General features: G+C 52.4%; 2 protein-coding genes and 1 long non-coding RNA gene across 6 annotated transcripts in view; 1 reads left to right on the top strand and 2 right to left on the bottom strand.

Moving 5' to 3' along the window:
- LOC132005480 (sialic acid-binding Ig-like lectin 5) overlaps nt 1-8,065 on the bottom strand; it is a 50,417-nt gene extending 42,352 nt beyond the window's left edge. The window contains exons 1-2 of the mRNA XM_059382658.1: nt 7,978-8,065; nt 7,707-7,773 (exon numbers count right to left, since the gene is read on the bottom strand). The gene's annotated coding sequence lies outside the window, so the exon portion shown is untranslated. The remainder of the gene's footprint in view (nt 1-7,706; nt 7,774-7,977) is intronic.
- Nucleotides 8,066-11,874: 3,809 nt separating this feature from the next.
- On the top strand, nt 11,875-21,445 carry SPACA6 (sperm acrosome associated 6). The gene is made up of 9 exons (XM_059382688.1): nt 11,875-12,287; nt 13,010-13,087; nt 18,742-18,810; nt 19,430-19,453; nt 19,793-19,870; nt 19,990-20,099; nt 20,471-20,627; nt 20,706-20,916; nt 21,345-21,445. The coding sequence occupies exons 1-9, from the start codon at nt 12,074-12,076 to the stop codon at nt 21,376-21,378; spliced, it is 975 nt and encodes a 324-aa protein (XP_059238671.1). The 5' UTR covers nt 11,875-12,073; the 3' UTR covers nt 21,379-21,445.
- LOC132005499 (uncharacterized) lies at nt 16,915-20,556 on the bottom strand. 4 transcript variants are annotated; one of them, XR_009400809.1, is made up of 4 exons: nt 20,416-20,556; nt 19,728-19,884; nt 19,357-19,544; nt 16,915-17,349 (listed from the first exon to the last, which is right to left on the bottom strand). It is a non-coding gene; the product is annotated as an uncharacterized LOC132005499 (long non-coding RNA). The 4 variants fall into 4 exon arrangements; XR_009400810.1 differs by having other exon boundaries at nt 19,387-19,544; nt 20,416-20,555; XR_009400812.1 differs by lacking the exon at nt 16,915-17,349 and adding an exon at nt 17,356-18,485 and having other exon boundaries at nt 19,387-19,544.
- Nucleotides 21,446-24,683: the final 3,238 nt, after the last annotated feature.

The following is a 24,683-nucleotide window of genomic DNA, read 5'->3' as shown; positions in this document are numbered from 1 at the left end:
ACTAATTTCAGCACCTTGGCAGGAGCAGAATGACAGCAAACTTTTTATAATATATATCTGTACGAAATACCTCCACTCTCGGGGCACCTGGGTGACAGTTGGTAAGCGTCTGACTCTTGGTTTCAGCTCAGGTCATGATCTCAGGGTTGTGAGATTGAGCCCTGTGTTGGGCTCCGCACTCAGTTTGAGATCTGCTTCAGATTTTCTCCCTCTCCCTCTGCTCCTCCCCCCATCAAATAAATAAGTAAAACCTTAAAAAAAAAAGAAATACCTCCACTCTCAAAGCACATTGGTTTGTTTACTTCTTCAATAGGCTCATCAAATAAACCAGCAGTTCTGCGAGCAACTCTCAGTTGTCAGTAAGTCTTGCTATGTTAGAACTGTCACTGCAGAGTATACTATAACATCTATTCTTGGGGCACCGTGCTGGCTCAATCAGAAAAGCATGTGATTCTTGATCTCAGGGTCATGAGTTTGAGCTCCATGTTGGGTTTAGGGATTACTTTAAAAAAAAAAATTTAATCTCTTCTTTTGCTCAAGTAGGACTTTGAACATGGAAGAACTTCTTTGTCATTTTATTTGAATACCCTGTATGAATACAGTTCCAAAACCTCTTGTATATCATGAGTTTGATTTTGGCTAAAGAAGAATGATGACAGTGTAGTCTGCCATCTTTCTGCTAAGGCTGGTAATTCTTTTACCTGGTACTGAGCCCCAGTCACTTTTAGACACATAGCTAAAGAGTGAACAAATCATAATAAGCTTATAATTTCTAATTCCCTCATGGCCTTTGCCATTTTTGTTCCATTATAATTACAACACCGATTTTCTGCTCTACATACATCTCATAAACCATATTCACTATCTTATTAACTATGTGTAAGACCCATACATATTTCATCAACCTAGTGGAAATATTGTTAAATTCATTATAAATTAAGTAAATAGACACCTGATTACTTCTTCATATCCAAATGTTTAATGTACAAGATCCAGAAGTAGTATATACCGTAATTTATACAGTAATGCTCCATATAGTTTAATACGATCCAGAATAATTTTTTGTGTAGCCCAATATAGAGCTTTGAACTCATGACCCTGAGATGATGATCTGAGCTGAGATCAAGAGTCAGGTGCTTAACTGACTGTACCACCCAGGCACCTCCAGAATAATTTTTCAAAACACGTTTTCTAGAAAGAACTTGTGGGAATAATAGCTTGGGCAAATTATGAGAATCATTCATCTGCCACTTCTGAAAATAGTTGGTAGTATTCTGCAGTCAATCTGGCAGTTTTGATTTAAGCTCTTGACTTCAGTAGACACAAAACATACATATATATATATATATATATATATATATATATATATATATATAAAACATCTCAAAAGTATTCTTATAAAATATGTTGTTTTGAAGTTAAATTAATGAGAACAACATGTATTTCAGACATCTCATTTCTAACACTTTCCTATTTTTCTAGTGCTCTTTGCATTAATTATTATTCTGGATCAAAGATTTTTTCTAAAGATTTTATTTATTTATTTGACAGAGAGAGAGATCACAAGTACTCAGAGAGGCAGGTTGAGAGAGGGGGGGTAGAGAGAGAGGGCTGGATCCCAGGACCCCAAGATCATGACCTGAGCCGAAGGCAGAGCCTTTAACCCACTGAGCCACCCAGGTGCCCCTGGATCAAAGATGTTTCATCATAAAAGTTGTTATACGTGATTTTGGAGTTTTATTTCCACTTCAAGAAATTAAACTCAGCAATTTAAAATTCATCTTCATGGGATGCCTGGATGGCTCAGTAAGTTAAGCCTCCGTTTTCGATTTCAGCTCAGGTCAAGACCTCAGGGTCAGTATCTCAGGGTCTTGAGATGGAGCCCCTGTGACAGGCTCAGCATGGAGTCTGCCTGTCTATCTCCCTCCCCCTCTGCTCCTCCCTCCACTAGAGCTCTGTCAATTTAAATAATTTAAATTAAGCTCTATTTAAATAAATAGTTAAAATTCATCTTCATAAATGAAATAACACTTTTTAAAATACAATTAAAAAACTAAAAAATCAACTATAGTTACTAAAGTTTTTTTTTTTTTAATATGAATGGTCGAATACAAAACAATTCTGCAAAGAAGGCTGCCTGCCATAAAAAACGATCTCTGAATCAGTCTGATCTTTGCTGTTTGCCTCGCATTATTATTTACATTTTACATCTGTCAACCCCAAGAGGAGAAAACTGTCTTCCTAATGGTATCTAAATAAAACACCTTTAATAATCACACCAACACGCTCGCTCTATTTCCTGACTTGTATAATTACACGGACGTTCTCAAGATTTTGGGGGGTCATGTAAAAGGCATGCAGTAATGGACAGATTTCCCCTCTTAAGGATGCTGCTGGGGTGTTGAGGTCTCGAAGCTGAGTAGGTTCCCCTGCTCCCCACCCCAGGTTGCCCTCAGGGGAAAAGAGCTGCCTCACTTACTGTCACGGCCCCTTCCTGGAGGCAGCCCTCATCCATCACCTGGTCAATGTGTCATATAAAGACCTGGTCCCCTTGCCCCTAATTTGAGACATGTGCCTGGGAGCATTGAGCTCTAGCCCTGCCTATGGGATCAGCTGAGTTATCATAGTTCAGCTTCTCCCTCCCACTACCCCCTTCAGGCTGTTGAACCTTACAACACTCCCAGTTAATATCCTAAACCCTAATTTCTTTTATAGAGTCCTTTTCCTGAAAACCCAACCTACAGCCTACAGGCTTTCACAATCATCATTAATTATTTCAGCGTCTTACTCCTGTAATTATGTAATTACTCACACACACACACACACACACACACACACACACACACACTTCAGCTAATAAAATTTTAGCCTTGAATGCACACGCAAGATTTTTACTCCACATTATATCAGGGTGCCCGAATCTGAAAGTGACTATTATGATCTTAAAGTAGACAGGAACCACCTCCGCCTGGCTTGTTCAATATTCCTCACGCTAATATGCTGGTTAGATGTGATGGTAACCTGACTGATCACATACTCACTGAACACAAACGAGTTCAGAGATACCAGGAATAACCTTCAATCAGGCATTCAGTGCTTCAACCTTCAAAAGACTGAAGGTGAGGTCGAATAGAAAAACTTGAACTAAAGTAGAGACCGAATGTTTTCTTAAGCACCTAGTATGGAAAGACAGATAAACGTGGATATGATTTGCTTTCCTAGAATCTCCATAACATATTACCACAAACTGGATAGCTTAAAACAACGGAAATTTATTCTTTCGTGGTTGTGGAGGGAGAGGGAGAAGCAGAATGCCTGCTAAGTGGGAAGACCGATGTGGGGCTGGATCCCAGGTCCCTGAGATCATGACCTGAGCCAAAGGCAGATGTTTAACTGCCTGAGCCACCCAGGTGCCCCTGAAGGCTCCTTCTGACCTCTTCCTGCTTCCAGTGGTTGCCAGCAATCCTTGGCATTCCCTGGCTTGCAAATGCCTCATCGTGATCTCTGCCTCCCCCCTCATATGGACTTCTTCCCTGTGTCTCCTTTGTATCTTCAGATCTTTCTCTCCTTCTAAAGATATCAGCCATTGGATTTAAGAACCACCCTATCCCAGTAAGACCACATCCTAATTTGATTGCATGTATAAAGACCCCCAAATAAGGTCACATTCACAAGTACTGGGGATTAGGATTTCAACATATGTGGGCAGGGACATAATTCAACCTACAGCGGATACCATACCATACGTGATTCAGGGTGGAGAGTCAACTGGGGAGAGTGGACAAGAAGGGAAAAGTCAAGAAAAGGCAAAGAAAAAAGAAAGGGGAGGGGAAGAGCAGGAAGAATGTGGTAAAAATATTCCCATAAGTATAAATTGTTCTGTTTCTGCAAAATGCTGTGCATGTGCATGCAGAAATTACAGAGCTAGCTTTTTTTTTTTTTTTTTTTGTAGGAATGATAACAACAGATAATTCTCCTATAGGACTTACTATGTGCTGGACATTGTTTTAAGCACTTTGCATGTATTAACTCCTTTAATCTTTATATCTCAACTCTGTGAGGTAGGTACTATTCATTATCATACCCATTTCACTGATGACAAAATTGAGGCATAAAGAGACACAGCTAAGAAAATGGCCAAGCCAGGATTCATGCCCAGGCAGCCTGGCTTCAGAATCTGCTCTTAAACACCTTCCTCTACACAACATAATTCTGTCCTTGGAAAACAAAAACACTACATGTGTGTACAAATGCTTGTGTATTTTAGAAGACATAAAATAAGGTGTCAAGATAAAAAAGTAGGGATGCCTGGGTGGCTCAGTTGGTTGGACGACTGCCTTCGGCTCAGGTCATGATCCCGGAGTCCCGGGACCGAGTCCCACATCAGGCTCCCAGCTCCATGGGGAGTCTGCTTCGCTCTCTGACCTTCTCCTCGCTCATGCTCTCTCTCACTGTCTCTCTCTCAAATAAATAAATAAAATCTTTAAAAAAAAAAAAGATAAAAAAGTAAAGCACCTAGCTGGCTCGGTCAGTGGTGTGTAAGACTCTTGATCTCAGGGTTGTGAGATTAAGCCCTATGTTGGGTGTAGAGATTACTTAAAAATAGAATCTTAAAAAGGATAAACATGTAAAATATTGGATTTTAATCAGTTCTTTTTGGGGGGTGGGGGTCACAAATGAATGAATGTTCTGATGGGCCTGTGTTGGGTCTCATGTTTTGAGGGAGGAAGCATTAATGCTAGAACATTCTTATTAGAGTCATGTAGAGTGGATTTCTCACAGGAAAGAAGTTCTAGTACCTGAAGACAGGGAAGTGGATGGCAGCTGACGGCCTTAAAAAAACTACCCAACCACTTGTCTCCTTGAGCCTCAGAACCACCTTCCCTATCTTCACAGAAATGCAAAGAGCAGAGCAGCTGAAGACCCTTCACTATTCAGATGAAACTCCCCCAAAATTCACATCCAGTTTTCCTACGTACCATCCCCCCCTGCCCCATCCAGGAAATGGTTAATAAATGGGCCAAGTTGTTTAATCTTCTCCACATCCATCCTACCCATCTCCATAACATATTACCACAAACTGGATAGCTTAAAACAATGGAAATTGAACAGAAAAGGCCCCATGTCCCCAGTGCCTATGAGGGGCAAGTGTCCATCTAGGATTATTTAATGGTGCAACGGGAGCATGTGTTGCACTTGGATCATCTGGTATTTTGGATGCTTTGCCAGTCTGAGGCTTATTGCACCTGTGGGGATTAAGCGGTGCTGTAGGATTATCTTGAGTTTGGAGTTTAACCCCCATGTGGAAGGATTTTCTGGTGGTACTGTAGGATTATCTCGGGTTTGGGGTTGATCCTTCATGTGGAAGGATTCTCTGCTACTTTGATGTTCCTCATGACCCGAGGCCTTCTTTTCTATGGTATTAATCAGTGAGTCCTTGACTCAGACCTACTTCAAGGCCCGTGTCTTCCTGGCTAACTGTTCTTGTTCTGGGAACTTGGGCATGGACTTTGTGATGACGGGTGGGGAACTTGGGCATGGACTTTGTGATGACGGGTGGGACGTTTCTTTTTTCCACTGGCACACTGTTCCAAGGGATAATAAGAATGGCAAAACTCATATCTCAGGAGTTGATGGGAATGGTGGCCCCTCCATTTTAGTGGTATAGGAATTATGGGTGTTGGGTATCAAGGGAGTGCCAATGTCTGATGAGAATGCGGCCCTTGTGCCTCCAGAGCTGATGGAAAAGGTGGGTCCTGAGTTCCGGGGGCTGATGGGAACCGTGGCTTGAGAGTCCTGGGGGCTGATGGGAATGTGGCTCGCAAGTCTCAGCGACTGGTGGGGATTGCATCAATTGAGTCTTAGGTGCCAAGGGAGTTGAGAACTCTGTATATCAGAGAATGATGGAAACAGTGGTTCCTGTGACTCACTGACCAATGGGAATGGAGACTTTATGGTTCAGGTCTAATGAACTAATGGGAATTAGGTTATTTTATCCCAGAGGCTTAAGCAAGTCGCAACCTAGCTCATAAAGCAGTGTGTTATTCACCCATCCCTCCATTCATTAGCAAACATTTTCCTAGGTCCCTGCTCTAAGCCACACCCTATGCTGGGTGATAGGGAGGACACAGAAATGACTCAGACCTGGATCGCGCCCTCAGTGAATTCCCCGAGTCAGACCCAGACATCGAAAATCACAACATGACAGGATCAGAGCCAGGACAAGGAGACAGCATGGTAGGCCGGTTACCGTCCTGTCCTGACTACAGGGCATCTGGGGGTAGATGTAGAGCGATGGTAGTTCTGGATCCCAAATCAAGGTGCAGGGTCTGACAAATGTCGTTTCTACCCTGTGTGAGTTTGTGTGCATGACAAGTCTAACGTGAGCCAAATACTGATCTCAAGTGAGGGGCATGTTTGTGCGGAGGCCGCTCGCCTCCAAAGAAAAGGCATGGAATTTGGAATCAGAGAGGCCTGGGTTCAAGTTCTGACTGTCATTCACTTTGAGAGTTTGATTAACTCACTATGCAGGACCTCAGTTCCCTCCTCCTTACAGGGAGATAAAACAATTACAATAGTAAGACTGCTGTGATGACTGCATGATCTTAAAGTATAATAAATACCCAGCTCACGGCTGGTCCCAAACTAGACATTCAATAAAGGGTAGGTGTTGTCATCATTATTGTTCCTATCATTAATAATAATAAATTCATGCAGTGGAATACTATACAGCCCCTAAAATGAAAGCAGTAGCTCTGTAAGCGTGGGTATACAAGAATCTTCAAGATAGAGTGTTAAAAAAGTGAAGTGTGGGGTAATGTGATCCCAGTCGGGGGCCAAAAAATAGGGGATAGTATAATATATGTCATAGCCGTATAGAACTCATCTGAAAAGATACACAGGAAAGGGGTAAGCATAAGCTGTCTCTAGCGAGTAGTGGGTGGCTGGGGGACAGGGTGGAAGGAAAATGCATTTTTCACTGTTGGAGCCCAGAACGGTATACCCACCACTGTCGGAATGTCTTCCCTAACTGTCCCCTGGCCCAAAGGTCCATGAAGTTCCAAGTTGCGCATAGCACCTAACCTCTCCTGTCCCCTGTTCCTACTGATTCCCAGCTGGGAACAACTTCTGTCCCCAATTCCTGCGCCAGACTCCTGGCTGATATATCTTCTTCACCTATTCACTTCCCGTCACCCCCACAGTCTGTCAGTCCCCAGGAGCTCCTGCGTCCTCACATTCTCTGCCCCACCCCCTCCTTTTTGTCCGCAGGGTCCCAGCCCCAGCTCGGGCATCCTCCCCCTGCACCCATCCCCCCCACAGGGCCCCAGAGGGGACTCTTCGACGCCCAGATCTGACCACAGCCCTCCATGGCTCCCTGTCACCCCTAGGTGAAAGTTCCCAGCCTGGCCTTCGAAACGCTCGTGAGCCTGGCCCCGCCCACCACCTCAGCCGCATCTTCGGAGCACTTCGGCTCCTGTCCTCTAAGGGTCTAGGCAGACTTGACTGCTTTGCGGTCCTCCCGGAATCGCCCCCTGCTCCCTGCTTTCGAACCTCTGCCTGGAACGCCCTTGCTGCGGCCAGCCCCCTTCTCGGCCACCCAGATCTAACTTCTCCCGGTTCTCGGAGGTCCCTCCGGCTGTCCCCAAGTGAAAGGATTCCTTCCGCCCCTGGGCTCCCACAGCCGCCGGCCTCTGGTTCTGTCATACCCCGATCGCCCTGGATTGGAACTGTCTGCGTCGGGGGCTGTCTCCTCCATCAGACTGAGAGCTCCGTCTGCAAGGGCAGATTCGGGTCTGATTCACCTTTGGGGCCCCAGTGCGGGGAGCGGGAGGGGGGACCGAAGCGGAGGGAAGAGAAGGAGGCTGGGAGGGCAGGAAGGGGGAGAGCGAGGAGGGGAGCGGACCCCGCTGCGGCGGGGGAGGGGGGGCCGGCGGGTGGAGGAAGAGGAGAGTCACAGAGACCAGGAGGAGAACGCACCGCGCAGGAGGCGGCCGCCGTGGCGAGACGGCAAAGGAGCAGAGGTGGAGGGCGCGGGAGAAAGCGGAGAGGGGCGAGCGGGGCCGGCCGCGGGAGGCGGAGGGAGGGAGAAGTGGAGCGCGGCGCCCCGCCGCCCCGGCCCCTTTTGTCCCTTCCCTCTGCCCTGCGTCACGCTCCCGGCCGGCCTCCCCGCGCGCTCCCTCCCCCGCCCGCGCCTCCTCCCCGGGGCTGGATGGAATTTTTTCCCCTGGACCAGGGCCAGCTCCGGGGCCGGGGGAGGCTGGCCGGGCCCGGCCGGCGGCGGGGAGGGGCCGGGGCGGGGGCGCCCAGGGAGGGGGCCGGCCCGCGGGGTCCCGGGCGGAGACGCGGGCCGGAGGGAGTCGGGAGGAGGGAAGGAGGATGGCGGGGCCGCGGGGAGGAAGGGGAGAGGCCGTCGGGCGGCAGAGGCGGGGAGAGGATGGAGAGCGGGCGGCGGCGGGCCGGACTCGGCGCGGCCTTGGGGCTGGCCGGGGAGCCCCTGCCCTGCGACGCGGGAGCCCCGGAGCCGTGAGTCTGCGGAAAGCGGGATTGGTGGGCGGGAGGGTGGGGACGGCTGGGGCCAGGATCCAGGGTCCCAGAAGGAGGCCGCCTCGGCTGCCTGGGTTTCTGGGTTCCTGGAGGAGGCGGGGGCTGGGAACTCAGACTCCCGAATCCTTGGAGGAGGGGGCTGGAGGCCTGGGGGCCGGGACTCCGGAGGAGGAGAGGCCGGGAACACCTCCTGGATTCCAGAGGAGGAGAGAGATGGGGCCGGGATAGCTAGATGCGGAGGCTGGAGGACACTCGGGCAAGATGCCCGCCCGAGCCCTCAGGGGAGGTGGAGGGAGAGAGGCTGGCTTTGGAGGTGCCTCCGGCAGCGGAAGGGTTAACGTCTGGCTGGAGGGGAGGGGGAGGGGCAGGGAAGGGGCTGCGGGGCTTTGAGGGGTCAAGGGTGAGCCGTGCGAGGTGGGGGCGGAGGAGGGGGGAGGTTGTCTGGGCTGCCAGACAGGCCAGGGTCAGCGGCGGGGGCAGGGGATGTCTGGCGGAGGAGAGGCCCAGCATCCAGGCTCCCTTGGGGACCTGGGATTCCAGGCCCCAGCCCCCTCTTCCCTCAGACCTGGGAGTCCGCATCCCATCCCCCTCCCTCAGAATTCCAGAATCCCGAACCCTTAGCCTTCTTTACCCCAGGACCCGAGAGAGTCTGGGCCTCCGGCCTCTTCTTCCCTCAGACCTGGAAGTCCACACCCCAACCCCCACCCTTAACAAAATGACCAAGTCCGGGCCCCTAGCTCTTCCTCCCCCGAACCCAGGCGTCCCCACCTCTTCTTTTAGCCCCAGCTGGATCCCAGCCCTCCGGGGGTTAAGGGGGCGGGGCCAGCTGGTTGCCATGGTGCCAGACTGTTTGGGTCTGCTCTCTGACCCTTGGGGGCTCCCCAGGGTCTGTAGAGAGGGGGAGGGGGACCCAGACCTGAAGGAAGTCCAGCGCCAACCCCTTCCCCAAATCGGGCCTATGGGCCCAGAGAGTTCATGTCTCCATCAACGCCGTGTCCGGTGACCTTGAACAAGTCCTGACCCTTCTCTCTAGGTCTCAGTTTCCCCAAGGAGAAATTTGCCGGGGGAGTGGGGAGATGCTCGGGTCCTGCAAATCTTTAAGATTCCCAGCTCCCCTCTCACCCCCTCCTCAGGCCCCAGGCAGCCCCGGGGCATGCTGGGAACCCGGACTGGGCTCTGGGCCAGGTTGTGGGGGGGGGGGGGCGGGGGCAGCCTCCTCCCTTCCCCTTCCTCCCCACCTTGGCCTGACTCTCGCCCCCGCCTGAGGGTCTGGGAGGTTGGGAAGGAGGGAAGGGGGATGAGAGCCGACCCGACTCCGGCCCCCCATCTCCTCCATTCCTCCTCCGCCCCCTTCCCGCCTCTCCTCCCCCTCCTCAGCAGGTCGCTACCCCAGCCCTGGGCCCCTTCTCGAACCACCCCCACCCCACCCCCAGCTCCAGACCTGGCTCCGAGCTGTGAGGGGGAGGGAGAGAGGGAAGGAGAAAGAGAGAGAGAGAGAGAGAGAGAGAGAGGCAGAGAGGGGGCGAAGGAGAAGGGAGGGAGAAAGAAGGGTGGGAGGGGAGGGAAGGGAGGAGAGAGACAGAGGGAGACAGAGATGTGAGATGGAGAGAAAGGGAGAGGAGAAGGGAGAAGGCCAGAGACAGAGACCTTGAGGAATAAAGAGACTGAGAGAATGAGAGACAAAGAGAGAGGGAGGGAGGAGGACCAGGGAGGAAGAAAGACCTGAGGAAAAGAAAAAGAATGAGAAAGGAGAGAGAGAGGGAGAGGCCATCCTCGAGGGAGAGTGCCGGAACCGCGGAGGGGCGAGAAGGACGAGCACGGAGAATGAGAAACAGGCACAGGAGGTGGCGGCAACCAGGTAAGCCAGGGTCTGACAGGGAGACCAGGCGCTGCAGGAACAGACAGCAGGCGGAGAGGGCCTGAAAGATGGAGGTGGAGCGTGGTGGGGGGAGAGCAAGACAGGCAGAAGTGGACAGAGGGACTGACCTGCGACTCGCAGGTGCACACTCTTAGCCCTGGGGTGGCGAGGCTGGGGGCTGGGCCACCGCCAACCAGGCCCAGCTCCTCCCACTTGCCGGTCTGCGGCCCAGCCTCTCCGGATCTCTAGGAGGCCTTCTCCCCTGCCCAGTGGGGGAGCTGACAGCATTCTGCTGGGCGTGGGGCAGCCTTAGGGCTCAGGGATCACAGCTGTCATCATTATAAATGATGGGAGGCCAAAAGAAGAAATGGGGGGGGGGGATATCTAGAGAGGTTTGAAGGTTTCATATCCCTGCCTCCGCCCTAGTCCTGGATTCCAGAATCTGACAGGTAGAGAGGGAGCTGCTTGCCCAAGGGGCCAAACTCCCAAACAGGTGAGGTTCCCTCTGACTCCACATCCAGGAAGCCCGGCTATGCCTTCCCCAGGGAGGCAGGCCTGGCTGGACTCCTGGGTCTGAGGGAAGAGGGGGCTGGGGGCCTGGACTTAGGTGTCTGAGAGAGGAGGGGCCTGCAGGCCTGGACTCCAGGGACCGTTGAGGAGGAATGGGCCAGGGGCGTGAACTCCTGAGTCCCTGCTGAGGAAGGGGCCAAGGGACTGATTCCTGCGTTCCTTGGGGAGGAGGGGGCCGGGGGCCCGGATTCCTGGGTCCTGGCACCCACCCGTAGAACCGACCTTGCGGGGCCTTCGCCGCACACAAGCTCGAGTCTGTGGGTCCGTGTCGGGGGCTCACCATCGCGGCTGGGGTCCTCCCGGCCCTCCCCACCCTCCCTGACCCCCATCTGTCCATCCATCCGTCTGTCTGTCCACTGGCCGCGCCCCCCGGGCTGAGGTAGGAGGTTGTATAGTTGAGGAGGACACCCACGGAGATCACTATACGGCCTCCTAGCTTTCCCCAGGCTGCGCCCTGCACGGGACGCCCGGCGGGGACCCCAGCCCCTGACCGCTGCCCCATGCCCGGGGACCCTGGGAGGAGGAGCTGGGCTGTCTCTCCTGTCCTGTCCCTGCATTCCCTCCTCCCACTTCCCTCAAAGAATTTCTCTCCCATGAAGAAACCTCTATTTTGCTTTCTCTGTCTCTCCATCTCCGCCATGTCTCTGGAGCGGGCTGTGTGTCTACCCTGCGGCCTCTCAGACACTCCCTCCCTCTCTTATTGTGCTTTCCGGTATCTCTCCATGTCTCAGTTTCTGTCTCTCGGGCTCTCACGGTATCTCTGTGCCATCTCTGCTCTGACCCCCCACCCCCCCACCCCAGGGACTGTCAGGCCATTACACTCCACACTGCCGGCCTCTGGGTCCCTGAGACCCTTTAACCTGTGAGGACATCCAGGGTCACAGGTGAGGTTCTTGGGAGCCTGGCGTCCGGCCCATCCACGAGCTGGGGGATCGCCCGCCTGACCCCTGACTCCTCACACCCCATCTCCCTGAAAACCCAGACCTTGACATTTGACCGGCAGCAGAAATCCAACCTCTGACCTGTACCCCATGCCCCTCCCCCACCCCATGGTGACCTCACAAAGGTCACCAGCTTCTCCCTGGGCCACGACCCTCTGTTATGGCCCTGCTGGCCCAAGACAGCGCTGTCCCATCTGCCTTGGTCGCCCTCATGGTCTTGAGAGCCCCCGCCTGGGCCTGTCTCCTCTGCTTCACGTCCTATAAGGAGCGCATGCGCATCTGCCAGATCTTTATTGGTGTACAGAGCCGGGAGCTGCAGAAGTGTGAGGAAGCATTCGCCGCAGCCTTTGAGGGCCTCCTAGACACCGAAATCAGTGAGGCAACCTGTCACTTCCCCCAGGGGCCTGGGGGGCGAGGCGCGTAATGCACAGCGATCTTCCGGACAGCGTGGAAAACCACTGAGAGAGATTCGTCCAGAGTGGGAGGGTGGGGGCAGATTTAGAGGGGAGGACGGAGACCGAGGGACAGATTCAGTGAGAGGAGGATCGAGTTGGGAGACAGACTGAAGAGGGGGGGAGGATAGAGACTGGGGGGCAGACTGAAGGGAGGCTATAGATGGGGAAACAGACTCAGAGTGGGGAGGATAGAGATGTGGGGGGACAGACTCGTGGAGAAGGTGGGGGATAGACTCGGGGGAGGAGAGAGATGGGGGAGAGACTCAGGGAAGAGGACAGAAATGGGGGATAGACTCAGGGAGAAGGAGAGAGATGAGGGACAGACTCTCTGAGGAGGACAGAGATGGGGGAGAGACTCCGGGAGGAGGACGGAGATGGGGGACAGACTCTGGGAGGAGGGTAAAGATGGGGGACAGACTCCAGAAGGAGAACAGAGATGGGGGAAAGACTTAGAGAAGGCAGGATAGACAGGGTAGATAGAAGGGGGTGTGGGACAGACTCAGAGATGAGGGATAGCAGTGGGGCCAGGACAAAGACTTGGAGACAGGAGGTGTCCTAGAGAGACAGAGAATGTCCACACCATGGACGTGGTGTTGGAGGAACTGCTTTTCCCAGCCTGTGTCCTCCACCCTTGCTCCCAGACTACGATGAGAGAAGCCATCTGCATGACGCCTTCACCCAGATGACCCACTCTCTCCAGGAGATGGCCACTGCCCGGGGTGAGTGGGGTGGGGATGGTTTGGTGGACATGGGGTGCAAACCCACAAGAGATGGCTGTGGGGGGGCACAGAATGTGTCAGACCTGGAGGAGGCAGTGCTAATAAGCCGAATGAGATTGATTACTTGTCAGGGGGCAAGGGATGGGCGGGTGCTGGTGGGGAGCTCAAAGACCAGTGCAGAAATGACCTAGAGTCTGAAGCCGAGTTGGGGTCAGGTAGACATGAGCTCTGAACTGACTGTGTGGCTCCCCCGCTTCCTGGCTATGAGGTTCTGGATGTGTTACTGCCTCCCTCTGGGTCTCAACTTACCCATCTATAAGATGGGACAAGGTTCTTGCCTCCCTGATTGAGGTGCAGTACGGTGAGAGGGAGGAGCCTCAGAGGGAGAGGGAGCACTGCGTGCCGCATAAACTGGCCAGTCCTTGCTCCAGGGCTCAGGCTTCATTCTGCGGCTGCTGTTACCTTTCTTTTCTGGTCTTGCCCACCAAGCTTTCTGACAATGATCCCAAAAGGAGGTTCCTGTCCACCCAGGGGGCACCTGGGGGAGTCAGCACGGAGAAGACTTCAGCTGCAGATCCCCGCATCCCCATAGAAAGGCCTGAGCAACTCAAAGCTAGGGTGGGGGGAGGTGCTGAGGACTCCAGAAAACACCTTCTTCCCACCTAGGCCATCTTGTCATAGGTTTTGAAGAGAGCAGGAGCAAGTGCAGTTCTTCATGTAGAAGACCCCCCTAGACCTATGTGTGGGACACACTGGAGCAGGGAGGCAGTAGAGGCTGGGAGGCCTGGGTGGAGGCTGGGGTGAGGAGGCCCGAGCTGGGGCGGGGTTGTGAAGGTGGAGAAGCAGGCACTCAAGAAGAGAGTCAAGGGCAGGAGGGACAGGGCTTGGGTCTGACATTCTGTCTGGGGACTAGGGTCGAGGGGTAATGGACCGCGCCCAGGGTCCAGCTCCATGCAAGGGTGGGCCCTGGGTCCTCCGTGAGACAGGGAGCCCGGGAGAAAGAGCAGGGGTGGGAGCCGATGGTGAGCTGGGCTAGGACATTGCGAACGTGAGGAACTCGGAGGATATCCAGGACACAGCTAGACACACAGGTCCAGGGTTTAGCTGAAAGGTCAAGGACACTTAAGACTGTCCACGGGCTATGAGCAGAGGAAGGGGGGCGCCGCTCTGGGCACAGAAAGACCCTCTGGGGTTTTGAGGGGGGCAGACTGGAGGCCGGGAGAAGCTGGTGCAATACGACCGACAGGTGTATTCATCGAATGTGCCAGAGACACTGGGGACATAGTTGTGACCAAATCTGCACACCACTAGCCCGCACGTTGCTCATACTGGGGGGGTGGGAGGGACAGACAATAAACATAATCAGGGAAACACTGCAGTATGTCAGTTGGTAATCCAGGATCTGGAGGCAGACAGGGAGCGAAAGGGAACGGGGGGACCCGTGGGTGGTTATTTTAAATAGGCTGGTCAGGGTTGTTGCTCAGGAGAAGGAGAAGGTCCAACTAAGGAAAGCCCTGAACCAGGTGGCAGAGTCAGGCAGATAACTGGGGAGGGGCGTGCAAAAGAGCATCCTGGGCAAAAGGAAGAGCCAGTGCGTAGGGCTGGAGTGCAGTCAACGGGGGTGGGCGATGGGAGGCTGAAGTCAGGCCGCAAGAACCACATCCCGTAGGACCTCAGAGGCCAGTGGTTTTCAAGCCCTGGTGTGTGCAAGAAGCTCCTGGGAGCATGCAGAAATGCAGACTCCTGGGTCCCACCCTTCATTCCTGACCAGTAGGTCTGAGGCAGGGCCAGGAAACCAAGTTCCCAGCCGCTGCTGCTCCAGGAACGCACTTGAGAGCCGTTCTTGCAGACCATTGAACTGACTTCAGCTTGAGGTGGGAGCCATCAGAGGGTTTTAGGGAGAGAGAAAGAGGCAGGATCTGACCAAGGCCACGAGGGCCAAAGGCGGAAGCAGGGAGACCTGTGAGGAGGTCAGCAGTGGTTCAGACCAGTCGCAACCCCAAGACAAGGGCTGGCAGAGAGGGGCAAGTGTGAGAGGGGAGGGGTAGGAAGATGATGGATCTGACTCTGTGCCAAACCTGCCCCACACATGGGAGAGGCTGTGTCTGTACTAACTGATAACTAATTATCCTCCTGAAGGCCATCTTCATACCAGCCCTGTCCGGTGGGGATTTGTAACCTCACTTTTCAGATGGGGAAGTTGGGGCCCAGCTGGACAGAAAGGATGGACCCAGGAGATATTGGGACTGGCTGTATTGGGGCGGGGGTGGGGGGGGGCAATTCCCAGGTCTCTCAGATGGAGGACCTAAGAGATGGACCTGCTGACTCAGAGAGGCTCTGGATGGTGGCAGGTGATACTGTTTGTGTATATAAACCAGGGAGTGGGTGGTATGGTGTGGAGAGAAGGGCAGTGTGCCAGAGGGAATGCAGCTCAACCACCGGGGGGCAAATCTAGCTCTGTGACCTTCAGCTACCTTCCTAACTTCTCTGTGCCTCCATTTCCCCATCTCAAACTTGGAGATGGTAATACTATATACCAGACACCATCCTAAGCACTTACGAACATCCTCTCACGCAGCCATCCAATGTCATGTAGTTTGGCATGGGGATGCTTTTATATTGTATGGCGTTAAATCCCACCCCCCAATCCTAATATTGTCCTCATTTTACCAAGCGAGCATCAGGAAAGTTACATATTTGGTCAAGGTCATGCAGGGAAGGGGACTTGAAATGGATTCTTCATATGGGAGGCAGGTGTGCTCACAGACGGATGAGCCAGGACTCAAACCTGGATAGTCTGAAACAGCTGGAAGTTTCCTAACGATACACGCCTCTTTGGGGGAGACTTGGCAACATCTACCCATGCCCCCTCATGGTTCACTTGAGATAACCTTCACCCCTTGGCCTCTTTGGACATTTCACTCCACCCCTACCTTATTGCCATGACGTACTTAGATATCACACACACACACGCATGCACACACACACACCCCTGCCATAGCTCCCTTGGCATATCCCACACTCATCCTCCTTGTGAGTTACTTGGTTTGGCACAGAGATATTTCTTGAATGACTCTCCAGCATCCTGGACTCTCATTTGAGCACCCCACTCTGATCCCATCCTCCTGACCATCCTGCCATCTCCAGACCACATGCCCACCCTGTGGCCAAGGAGAGACGTCTAAGTCTCTCCTCATTCTGAACCCACTTCCTGGCTTCAGTGCCCCCTCTCTCAAGTTTATACCCAAGGAACATCCCATCAGCCACTCTGTCACCAGTATTAGTTCCTTCCCTTTCTGTATGGTTTGAAATCACAGAGGCACAGGCAGTGGCATAAACAAGCTAGAAGTCTTGAGGCAGGCGCTTAAGTTTCAGATGGCAGCACCACTTCCTTTTCTGGGGAACCCAAACCCCTTCCAGCTTCCTGCTTTACTATCCTAGGATGTGGTCCTTATCCTCATGGTTCTGCATCACTGCTAGAGCTCCAGCCGTCAAATCCAAGTTTCAGGCAGCAGATGGAGGAAGGGGAAAAGTCAATAAGATGGTGCCCCTTCTCTCTTAAGGCTCCTTCTTGTGACTCGCATACAACACTTACACTTACAAATCAGACCAAAACTTGGTTATATGACCACAAGTGGGTCATAGGACCACACGAAGCTGCAAGGGTACTGAGGAATATAGTCTTTTAGTTGGGTGGTTGGTGGGGCTGGGGGGTGCTTTCCCAGTGGAAATGCAGTGTGATGTTACTACAGAAATATTTGGAAGCAACTAGCAATCCCTGTGTATCAGTTTCCTAGGGCCCCTTTAACAAAGTGCCATACACTGGGTTGCTTAAAAGATAGAAATGTATTTGTTCACAATTCTGAAGGCTAGAAGTCCAAGATGAAGCAGGGTTGGTTCCTTCTCAGGCCTTTCTCTCTGGCTTGTAGATGTCCATCTTCTCTCTCTCCTGTGTCTTCACATGTTCTCCCCTCAGTGTGTCAGTGTCCAGATCTCCTCTTATAGGGCAATCAGTCACACTGGATCAGGGCCCACCCTAATGGCCTAATTATAACTTAATTACCTCTTTAAGGCTGTATATCCAAGTACAGTCACATTCTGAGGTCCTGGGGGTTAGGGCTTCAACATTATGAGTTTGGGAGGGACACAGTTCAGACAGAGAGCACCGGAAGGGGCCAAGGGAGAGAGAGAATCCCAAGCAGAATCCGTGTTGAGTGCAGAGCCCAGCGCAGGGTTTGATCTCACAACCCTGAGATCATGACCTGAGCAGAAATCAAGAGTCAGACACTTAAGCAACCGAGCCATTGGGGCGCCCCACATCTGCTGGATTTCTAAATTCCCAAACCACCTTCACCAGTAAATCAATCCAGCCAGCCATCCGTATTGGGAAGAACCCAAAACCTCACAGTTTGGAGGCCAGTACAATGGTCAAAACTCCAACACCCTTGAGAACAGAGATAAAAAGAGTCAAAGGGGCTAGAAATGAATAATCTGGAGACCATATGAAGTGGCAGGTGTGGGCCCTGGCGAAAGGGGGTGGCTGCCACCAAGCTAATTGCTGCCTCATGAAAATACAGTCTCTTGTGTTAGAGCTCTTCCAAATTTTGGAAAAGAGATGCCAAACATTTTATGTGACTTTCCCAAATTTTATACGATGGCAACTGGTTCATTTTTAAAAATACTTTCCAGTCCAAATATAACACATTCAAGAGATGGACTAGAGCCACAGGCCACCAGTTGTGGTCTCCACTCCAGCTAGATCCTGGAATTCATTCTACACATACTTCCTGAGCGCTTGCTAAGACTCAGGGCCTTCTCCTGGGTTCTGGAGATATAGCACTAAAGAATGACCTGTTTCCTAACTGAAGACACAGACTTAAATGATCATTGTATATATAAATATATATAATTGTACACTGGTGAGAACTCTACATGGAGCAAATGGAATACCTGGAGAGGCAAAAATAGGGAGCTGGATTAGATTAGATGTGTGGTCAGGGAAAACCTCGAAGGAGATGACATGAGGTAGGAGATGAAGGATGAGTGGGAGTAGCGGAAAAGATGTGCTAGGAACACATTAGCACATGCAAAGGCCCTGAGGTGATAGAGATTATGGTGGTGTTCATACTAGGGGAAATGAAAGGTGGGTAACAGGCATGGAATAGAAAGGTGGAGGAAACTAGGCCAGATCTTATAGGGCCTAGCAGAACTCAACAAGGTCAACACAGGATGCAAAAGAGGGGTTCCATCAGGGGTGTCTGGGTGGCTCAGTTGGTTAAAGCCTCTGCCTTCGGCTCAGGTCGTGATCCCAGGGTCCTGGGATCGAGCCCCACGTCGGGCTCCCTGCTCCTCAGGGAGCCTGCTTCCTCCCCTCTCTCTGCCTATTTGTGATCTCTCTCTGTCAAATAAAGAAAATCTTTTTAAAAATAAATAAATAAATAAATAAATAGAGAGGGGTTCCATCAGAAAGATAGTCCAGAGGCACACGAAAGGAGATTTGGGGGATCTGTCAGCCTTCCAGGTAGACAGGGCAGGAGGTGGGGAGAAGAAGGGTGTTTTATATACTACACATGTGGGTTTGGAAGGGACTGAAGAAGTGACAAACACTTCCTTGAGGAAGGGTTTTTACTACAAGGCCCCCCTCCACCCTCCAGGGTCCTTTAAGGTGGCTTTTCCTAATGCTGCGGAGAAAATGCGGAAGGTCATTGCGCAGCTTAAAGAAGGTAAAAGAAGCTAAGCGCGCACACACAGTTCTAAAACCCTGAGCCAGTCATCTTCTCCCCTCAGTCCAGTCCCTCTGAGCCTCTTCCCCTGGGAGGAACATTCTAGAATCTGCTCCCCACTTCAATGGATCTGCTTTCCAGCTAGAATCCCATCTTGGGATGCTTCTGTCCAAGATTAGCCTGGGCCTCTCTCCGGATCTCCCGGACCCTGCACACTCTGGGACGTCTCCTTTCCAACTGGGCCTCCTCCATGGGCGAATCCTAGCCAGGCTACACCTCTTCTCTAATTGGGCCCCCCTCCTTTGACCCTGTCCCCTGAAACTAGCGCCCAGGGTCTAGCCCCGCCCCCGCCCCCGCCCCGTGAAATACACCAGGGTCGATCCCGCCTTAGCTGCGGATCTGCTCGGGGCCTTAGAGGAATACACCACCTGGCCCTGCCTACAGGTGGAAGGCTGCGGGTAGGACGCCGCAGGCCTGCCCCCGCCCCCTAAGTGGGTGGTGGCAGGCCTGGCTCCGCCCCCTCAGGAAAGCATCTGGCCCAGTAACCTGTCCTCTGGGGGAGCTTCAGGTGAGCACCTCCAGGCCTTCCAGGTTAGTAACGCTTCCTCTCTCTCCACAGTTCAGGCCTGCATTCCTCCCTGCGGTAAGCTCTTCATCCCGAACTTCGAATTGAGGGGGAAGGGAGGTGGTCGGGAGCCAAACCTCGCATTTAGAACAGGAGACCAATAAGAACCCTGGAGAAAAGCAATTAAACCAGGTATTGCACACAAACCTAATACAAGGCGGGCCCAAAAGCAAAAACAAGCCAATAGGAGTCCTAGAGGTCAGACAGCGTTGCGAACCAGCCAGTGAGCGCGGGGAAGGTGGTGCCCGGGACCTGTGTGGCCGTCAGAGCCCGGAGGCTTCACAGACCCTACCTGGCCAGGGGGACCCGGGCTGGGGGACGCGGATGGAGCCCAGTTGAAGCGTTTCCGTCCTGCAGGACTCCAGGAGGTCGCCCGGCGTTTCCGCTGCCGCGGGTGCTACTCCACAGTCTGCGACCTCCCGCTGGACTGCCCAGGTGAGGGGCGGGGCCTGGAAGGGGAAGGAACCGCCCGGACCGGAGGAACGGGAACTAAGCCGGGAAGCTACCCGGCGAAACGGGGGCGGACTCGGGCGGTGACGCGGACCTGTTTTCAGTCCAGGACTTGACGGTGACTCGGGGTAATGAAGCTAAGTTCTCTTGCACTGTGAACTTCGAACTGCCTAAGGAGGAAATCACCTATTCCTGGAAGTTCGCAGGAGGAGGTGTGAGTCCGAGCAGGGCCAGCGCAAAGGGCTTAGGAGGAGGGTTATGCTTCCCTAGAGGATGCGGGGCCAGGACGCCGCGGGTGGGGATCGGGGGAGCTGGGTCTAGATTCAGGCTTCGTGCAAGGGGGGGGGGGGGGGCCCGGGATTTAGAAGTGGAGGCAAGGCTCCGGAGGCCGCTTCTAGGGGCGGGGTCGTGCGTGAAGGGTCGTTGACTCTGAGGTTAGGGAAGGGCCCAGGGCTCAAGGAGGCGTGGTCTATCTCGGGGGCGGGGCTTGAGCGTGGCGTACTGGCTAGACCCGGCAGAGGGAATCTGACCTGGGCTCGGGCGAGGCTCCTCTCCTCCCGCCGCTTCAGCCCGAGCGCCCCTCAGGTCCGGACGCAGGACGTGTCCTATTTCCAAGACCTCCCGTGGGCCCGGGGATACCTGGCGCGGATCCGGCCGGTGCAGCCCGCGCACCGTGGGACATTCTCTTGCGTGATCGTGCACGACCAGATCCCGCTGGCTCGGCTCTACTTCTTTCTTAACGGTGCGGGTGGGGCTGCATGGGGGGGCGGGGCTGCGCGGGAGGCGGGGCTCGCGCCTGACTGATGTGCGTGCCCCGCAGTGACTGGTGCGCCCCCACGTGGGGAGACCGAGCTCCAGGTCTCCTTTCGGGAAGTGTTGCGTTGGGCGCCCCGGGAGGCAGACCTGATCAAACCTTGGAGGCCAAGCCTGGGAGAGCTGCTGGCCAAGCCCGAGGCTCTGACGCTGAGCAACCAGTGCCTGCTCGCGGCTGTCGTGGCCTTAGCGTCAGCCGGTACGACCCTTATGGTGTGGTGAGTTCCCAGGACCCTGGAGTCCCAGCAGCACCCGTTCTCCTTCCTCAGACCTGGTGTCCAGCACCCTCAGACCCAGGACTCCAGGCGCCCACCTCCCTCCACTTTCAGACCAGGAGTCCAGGCCCCCAACCACCCCCTCCCTCAGACTCAGGAGTCCAGACTTCCACCTCCCTCCTCCCTCAGACCCAGGATCCCAGGCCCCCAGCCGCCACCTCCTTCAGACCTAGGAGTCTAGACGCCTCAGACCCAGGAATCCAGGCTCCCAGTCCCCTCCTCCTCCAGTTTCAGGAGTCCAAAACTCCAGGCCCTCTTCCCTCAGATCTAAGAGTACAGGCCTTATCTACCTTTGGAACCCAGGCTTCCAGAACCCGGATATCTAATCCCCAACCTTTCCCCCCAACACAAATCACTCCTTGTTTCCCCAGGATGTTCTTTCGATGGTACTTCCAGGGCAGCTAACAAAGGTATCTTTTTCTTCCTTATCCTGTTTTCATTCATAAAATAAAGAATATATTTCAGCTCTGTAGATTCTTTTTTTTTTTTTTTTTTAAGATTTTGTTTATTTATTTGACAGAGAGATCACAGGTAGGTAGAGAGGCTGGCAGAGAGAGAGAGAGAGAAGCAGGCTCCCTGCTGAGCAGAGAGCCGGATGGGGGACTCGATCCCAGGACCCTGAGATCAGGACCTGAGCCGAAGGCAGCGGCTTAACCCACTGAGCCACCCAGGCGCCCCAATTCTTTCATCTTTGCCGGTGGTCACTACTAACGAAGGTAGGAGGAGACCAGCATACCTCATTTATGCCCAGGTGACTATTCCTCTAATGACAGTAATATGTAGAGTTGTCAGTACAAGGTCCTGTGTTGAGGACTTCAGATACAAGCCCAGACCCCTCCCCAGATTTCTGGCAGTCTCTTTGACATTTCAACTTGCAGAAATGGAGTCCTTATTGAACTTGACGTGGGACTCAACATGGGGCTCGATCTCACAACCCTGAGATCATGACCTGATCTGAAATCAAGAATCAGATGATTAGCTGACTGAGCCACCCGGCGCCCCATGGAGTTTAGATTGTAATGGATGGTCAGATAATAAACAAGAAAATTAAGCACAGTAAGACATGGATCAAGTCAGAAACTAGCAGGGGCAGAAGCCCCTGAATGTGCCTAGTGTTGGGGACATGGCCGTGGGGAGGCATCTGGAGGAAGACTTTAGGAAATGAGTGTGCAGAGAGAATGTGAGAGGACCAGATCACGCAGGACCTTGGCCAGTGTGAGGTTTGGCTTTTCCTCTGAGATGAGAGTTATGGACAGTTTTTGAGGTGAGGAAGGTCATGATTTGATTTGATTTGCATGGCTAATGCATGGATAAACTCTAGCGGCAGGGGTGGAAGCGGGAACCAGTGTTAGGTGCTGTGGTAATCCAGACAGCTTTAATCCAGGAAGGAGATGCAGCTCGGGGACAAAGTGGTGACAGTAAGGAGCAGTGATTCTAGATCTGTCCTGAAGGTAGAACCAGTGGGGTTTGCTGATGAATCAGAGTATTGGGTATGAGGGGAAGAAAGGAGAAGGGGCATGTGTCAACAGGCACGGCAGTGCCAATGTCTGTAGAACCCTCTGCCAGGACAGGAATATTCTAGATCTGCACTGTCCATTGTGGTGGCCTCCAGCCACCCATGGCCATGAGGCAAGTCAAATGTGGCCAGTGACACTGAGGAGCTAAATTTTTTTTTTTTTGACGATTTTATTTATTTTAGAAGGAGAGGAGCAGAGGCAGAGGGAGAAACAGGCTCCCCACTGAGCAGGGAGCCGGATCTGGGACTCCATCCCAGGAGTCCAGGATCATGACCTGAGCCAAAGGCAGATGCTAACTGACTGAGCCCCCCCAGGCACCCCTGAGGAGCTAAATTTATAATCTTTTATAGCTTTAATAATTTAAATTTTCCTTCATCTATGAAAATAAAAGTCATAAGTGTCTGGGCATCCTGGTTATAACTCTGGAACCCTCTTTGTTTACTTGACTAGGCTGCTGGAAGGCAGGGACTGCCTCTTATTCATTTCTATATTTGCAAACCTGGCAAAACATGGAATTCAGTACATACTTGGTCAATGATTTGGAGACTAATTGATATCATCAAAGAATGAGTGAATGAAAAAAAAACCAAACCAATCCTGTGTGGTAGGGGCCACTGTTGAGCACAGTGTGGTTCTAGCATTTTTTTGGCCTGAGCAGCTGGAGTGTCAGAATTCCGTTTACTGCTGTCAGAAGAGCAGGTTTCATGTGGAATGAGGAGGACAGATGAGGGATTGGGTCTGGTAAGGGAGGTATCCCAAGTGGAAGTGTCTTGGAGGCAGTTGGGTAGATGAGTCTGAAATTTAGGGGTGATGTCTGATCTGAAGATACAAGCGGCAGAGCCCCCTTCCCAGGCATGGAGCGTGAGTGAGGTATCCAGAGCCATGCCACTGGTTACACAGAGGAAATGAGTGTAGATGGATAAGAGAAGTGTGTAGGAGGAGGTTTCTCCAAAGTTAAGCAGTCCAAACTATAAAGAGGAACTGAGAAGGAAAACAGGGGGAAAGCCAGGCAGCTAGCTGCAGCATTCTCAAAGCCAAGTGAAGACAGCATTTCATGGGGAGAGGGATCAGCTGGGTCAGATGCTGCCACATGGTGAAAGACAAGGCCTGAGAATTGACTACTGGTTTTAGCAACAGGGACATCACTGATGAACTTGACCAGAACCATTTCCATAGAGCAGTGGTAGGGGAGTCATCTGATTGGCATGGGTTTAAAAGTCAGTGGGAGGCCACACTTGTCATCAGGGAAATGCAAAACAAAACCACAGTGGGATACCATTTCACACCATCTGGGAGGCTATAATCAAAAAGTCAGGTGAGGGGTGCCTGGGTGGCTCTGTCTGTCTTAGCCTCAGGTCAGCGTCCCAGGGTCCTTGGATCAAGCCCCACATCAGGCTTCCTGCTTAGCGGAGGGTTTGCTTCTCCCTCTCCCTCTACCCCTCACCCCATTCAGCTCTCTCTAATAAATCTTTTTTTAGATTTAAAAATGATAACAAATGTTGGTGTGGAGGTAGGGAAATTGGAACCCTCCTCCTTTGCTGGTGAGAATATAAAATGGTACAGGCACTGTGGAAGCCATCTGGCACTTCAATAAATTAAACAGGTTCACCACATGACTCAGCAACTCCACTCCTTGAGAATCCCCCTGGGGAGAACTTAACCGGTGTTCACACAAAAATCTGTATGTGAATGTTCACAGCATTATTCACAATGGCCCCAAACCAGAAACATCCCAAATGTCAGTCAACTGATAAATGGGTAAACCAAATGTGACACATCCCTGTGGTGGAATATTATTTGGCAATAAAAAGGAATGAGCCAATGATACATGCAAATCTGTAGAGACAGAGTAGATTATGGGTGTCTAGGGCATCGTGGTTTCAGGGCGAGGAATGCAAGGGACTGCCTGTGGGTATGGGGTTCTTTTTTGGGTGACGAAAATGTTCTAAAATGAGATTACAGTAATGATTGCACAAGTCTATAAACTTACTAAAAACCACTGAATTACACACTTGACATGGCTGAACTTTGTGGGAGAGAAATTGGAGACAAATGTAAACAGCTCTCAAGGAGTTTTGCTGTTAGAAATGAGATGGTATGGGGCGACCGACTGGCTCAGTCAGTAGAGTATGCAAAAGATCTTGATCTCAGGGTTGTGGGTTTGAGCCCCATTGCGGGTAGAGATTATCTTTA

The sequence above is a fragment of the Mustela nigripes genome, chromosome 17 (assembly GCF_022355385.1).
Source record: "Mustela nigripes isolate SB6536 chromosome 17, MUSNIG.SB6536, whole genome shotgun sequence".
NCBI lineage: Eukaryota > Metazoa > Chordata > Mammalia > Carnivora > Mustelidae > Mustela > Mustela nigripes.
The sequence above is the reverse complement of the archived record's forward strand: the minus strand, read 5'-3'. Positions and strand labels throughout refer to the sequence as shown.

What these genes read in the sequence shown, in the direction of transcription:
- SPACA6 (XM_059382688.1), top strand. Translation starts at nt 12,074, where the DNA reads ATGGCCCTGCTGGCCCAAGACAGCGCTGTCCCATCTGCCTTGGTCGCC. An exon ending in CCTCCCGCTGGACTGCCCAG is followed by an intron (nt 19,871 to 19,989) that starts GTGAGGGGCGGG and finishes ACCTGTTTTCAG; the next exon opens with TCCAGGACTTGACGGTGACT. An exon ending in GGAAGTTCGCAGGAGGAGGT is followed by an intron (nt 20,100 to 20,470) that starts GTGAGTCCGAGC and finishes AGCGCCCCTCAG; the next exon opens with GTCCGGACGCAGGACGTGTC.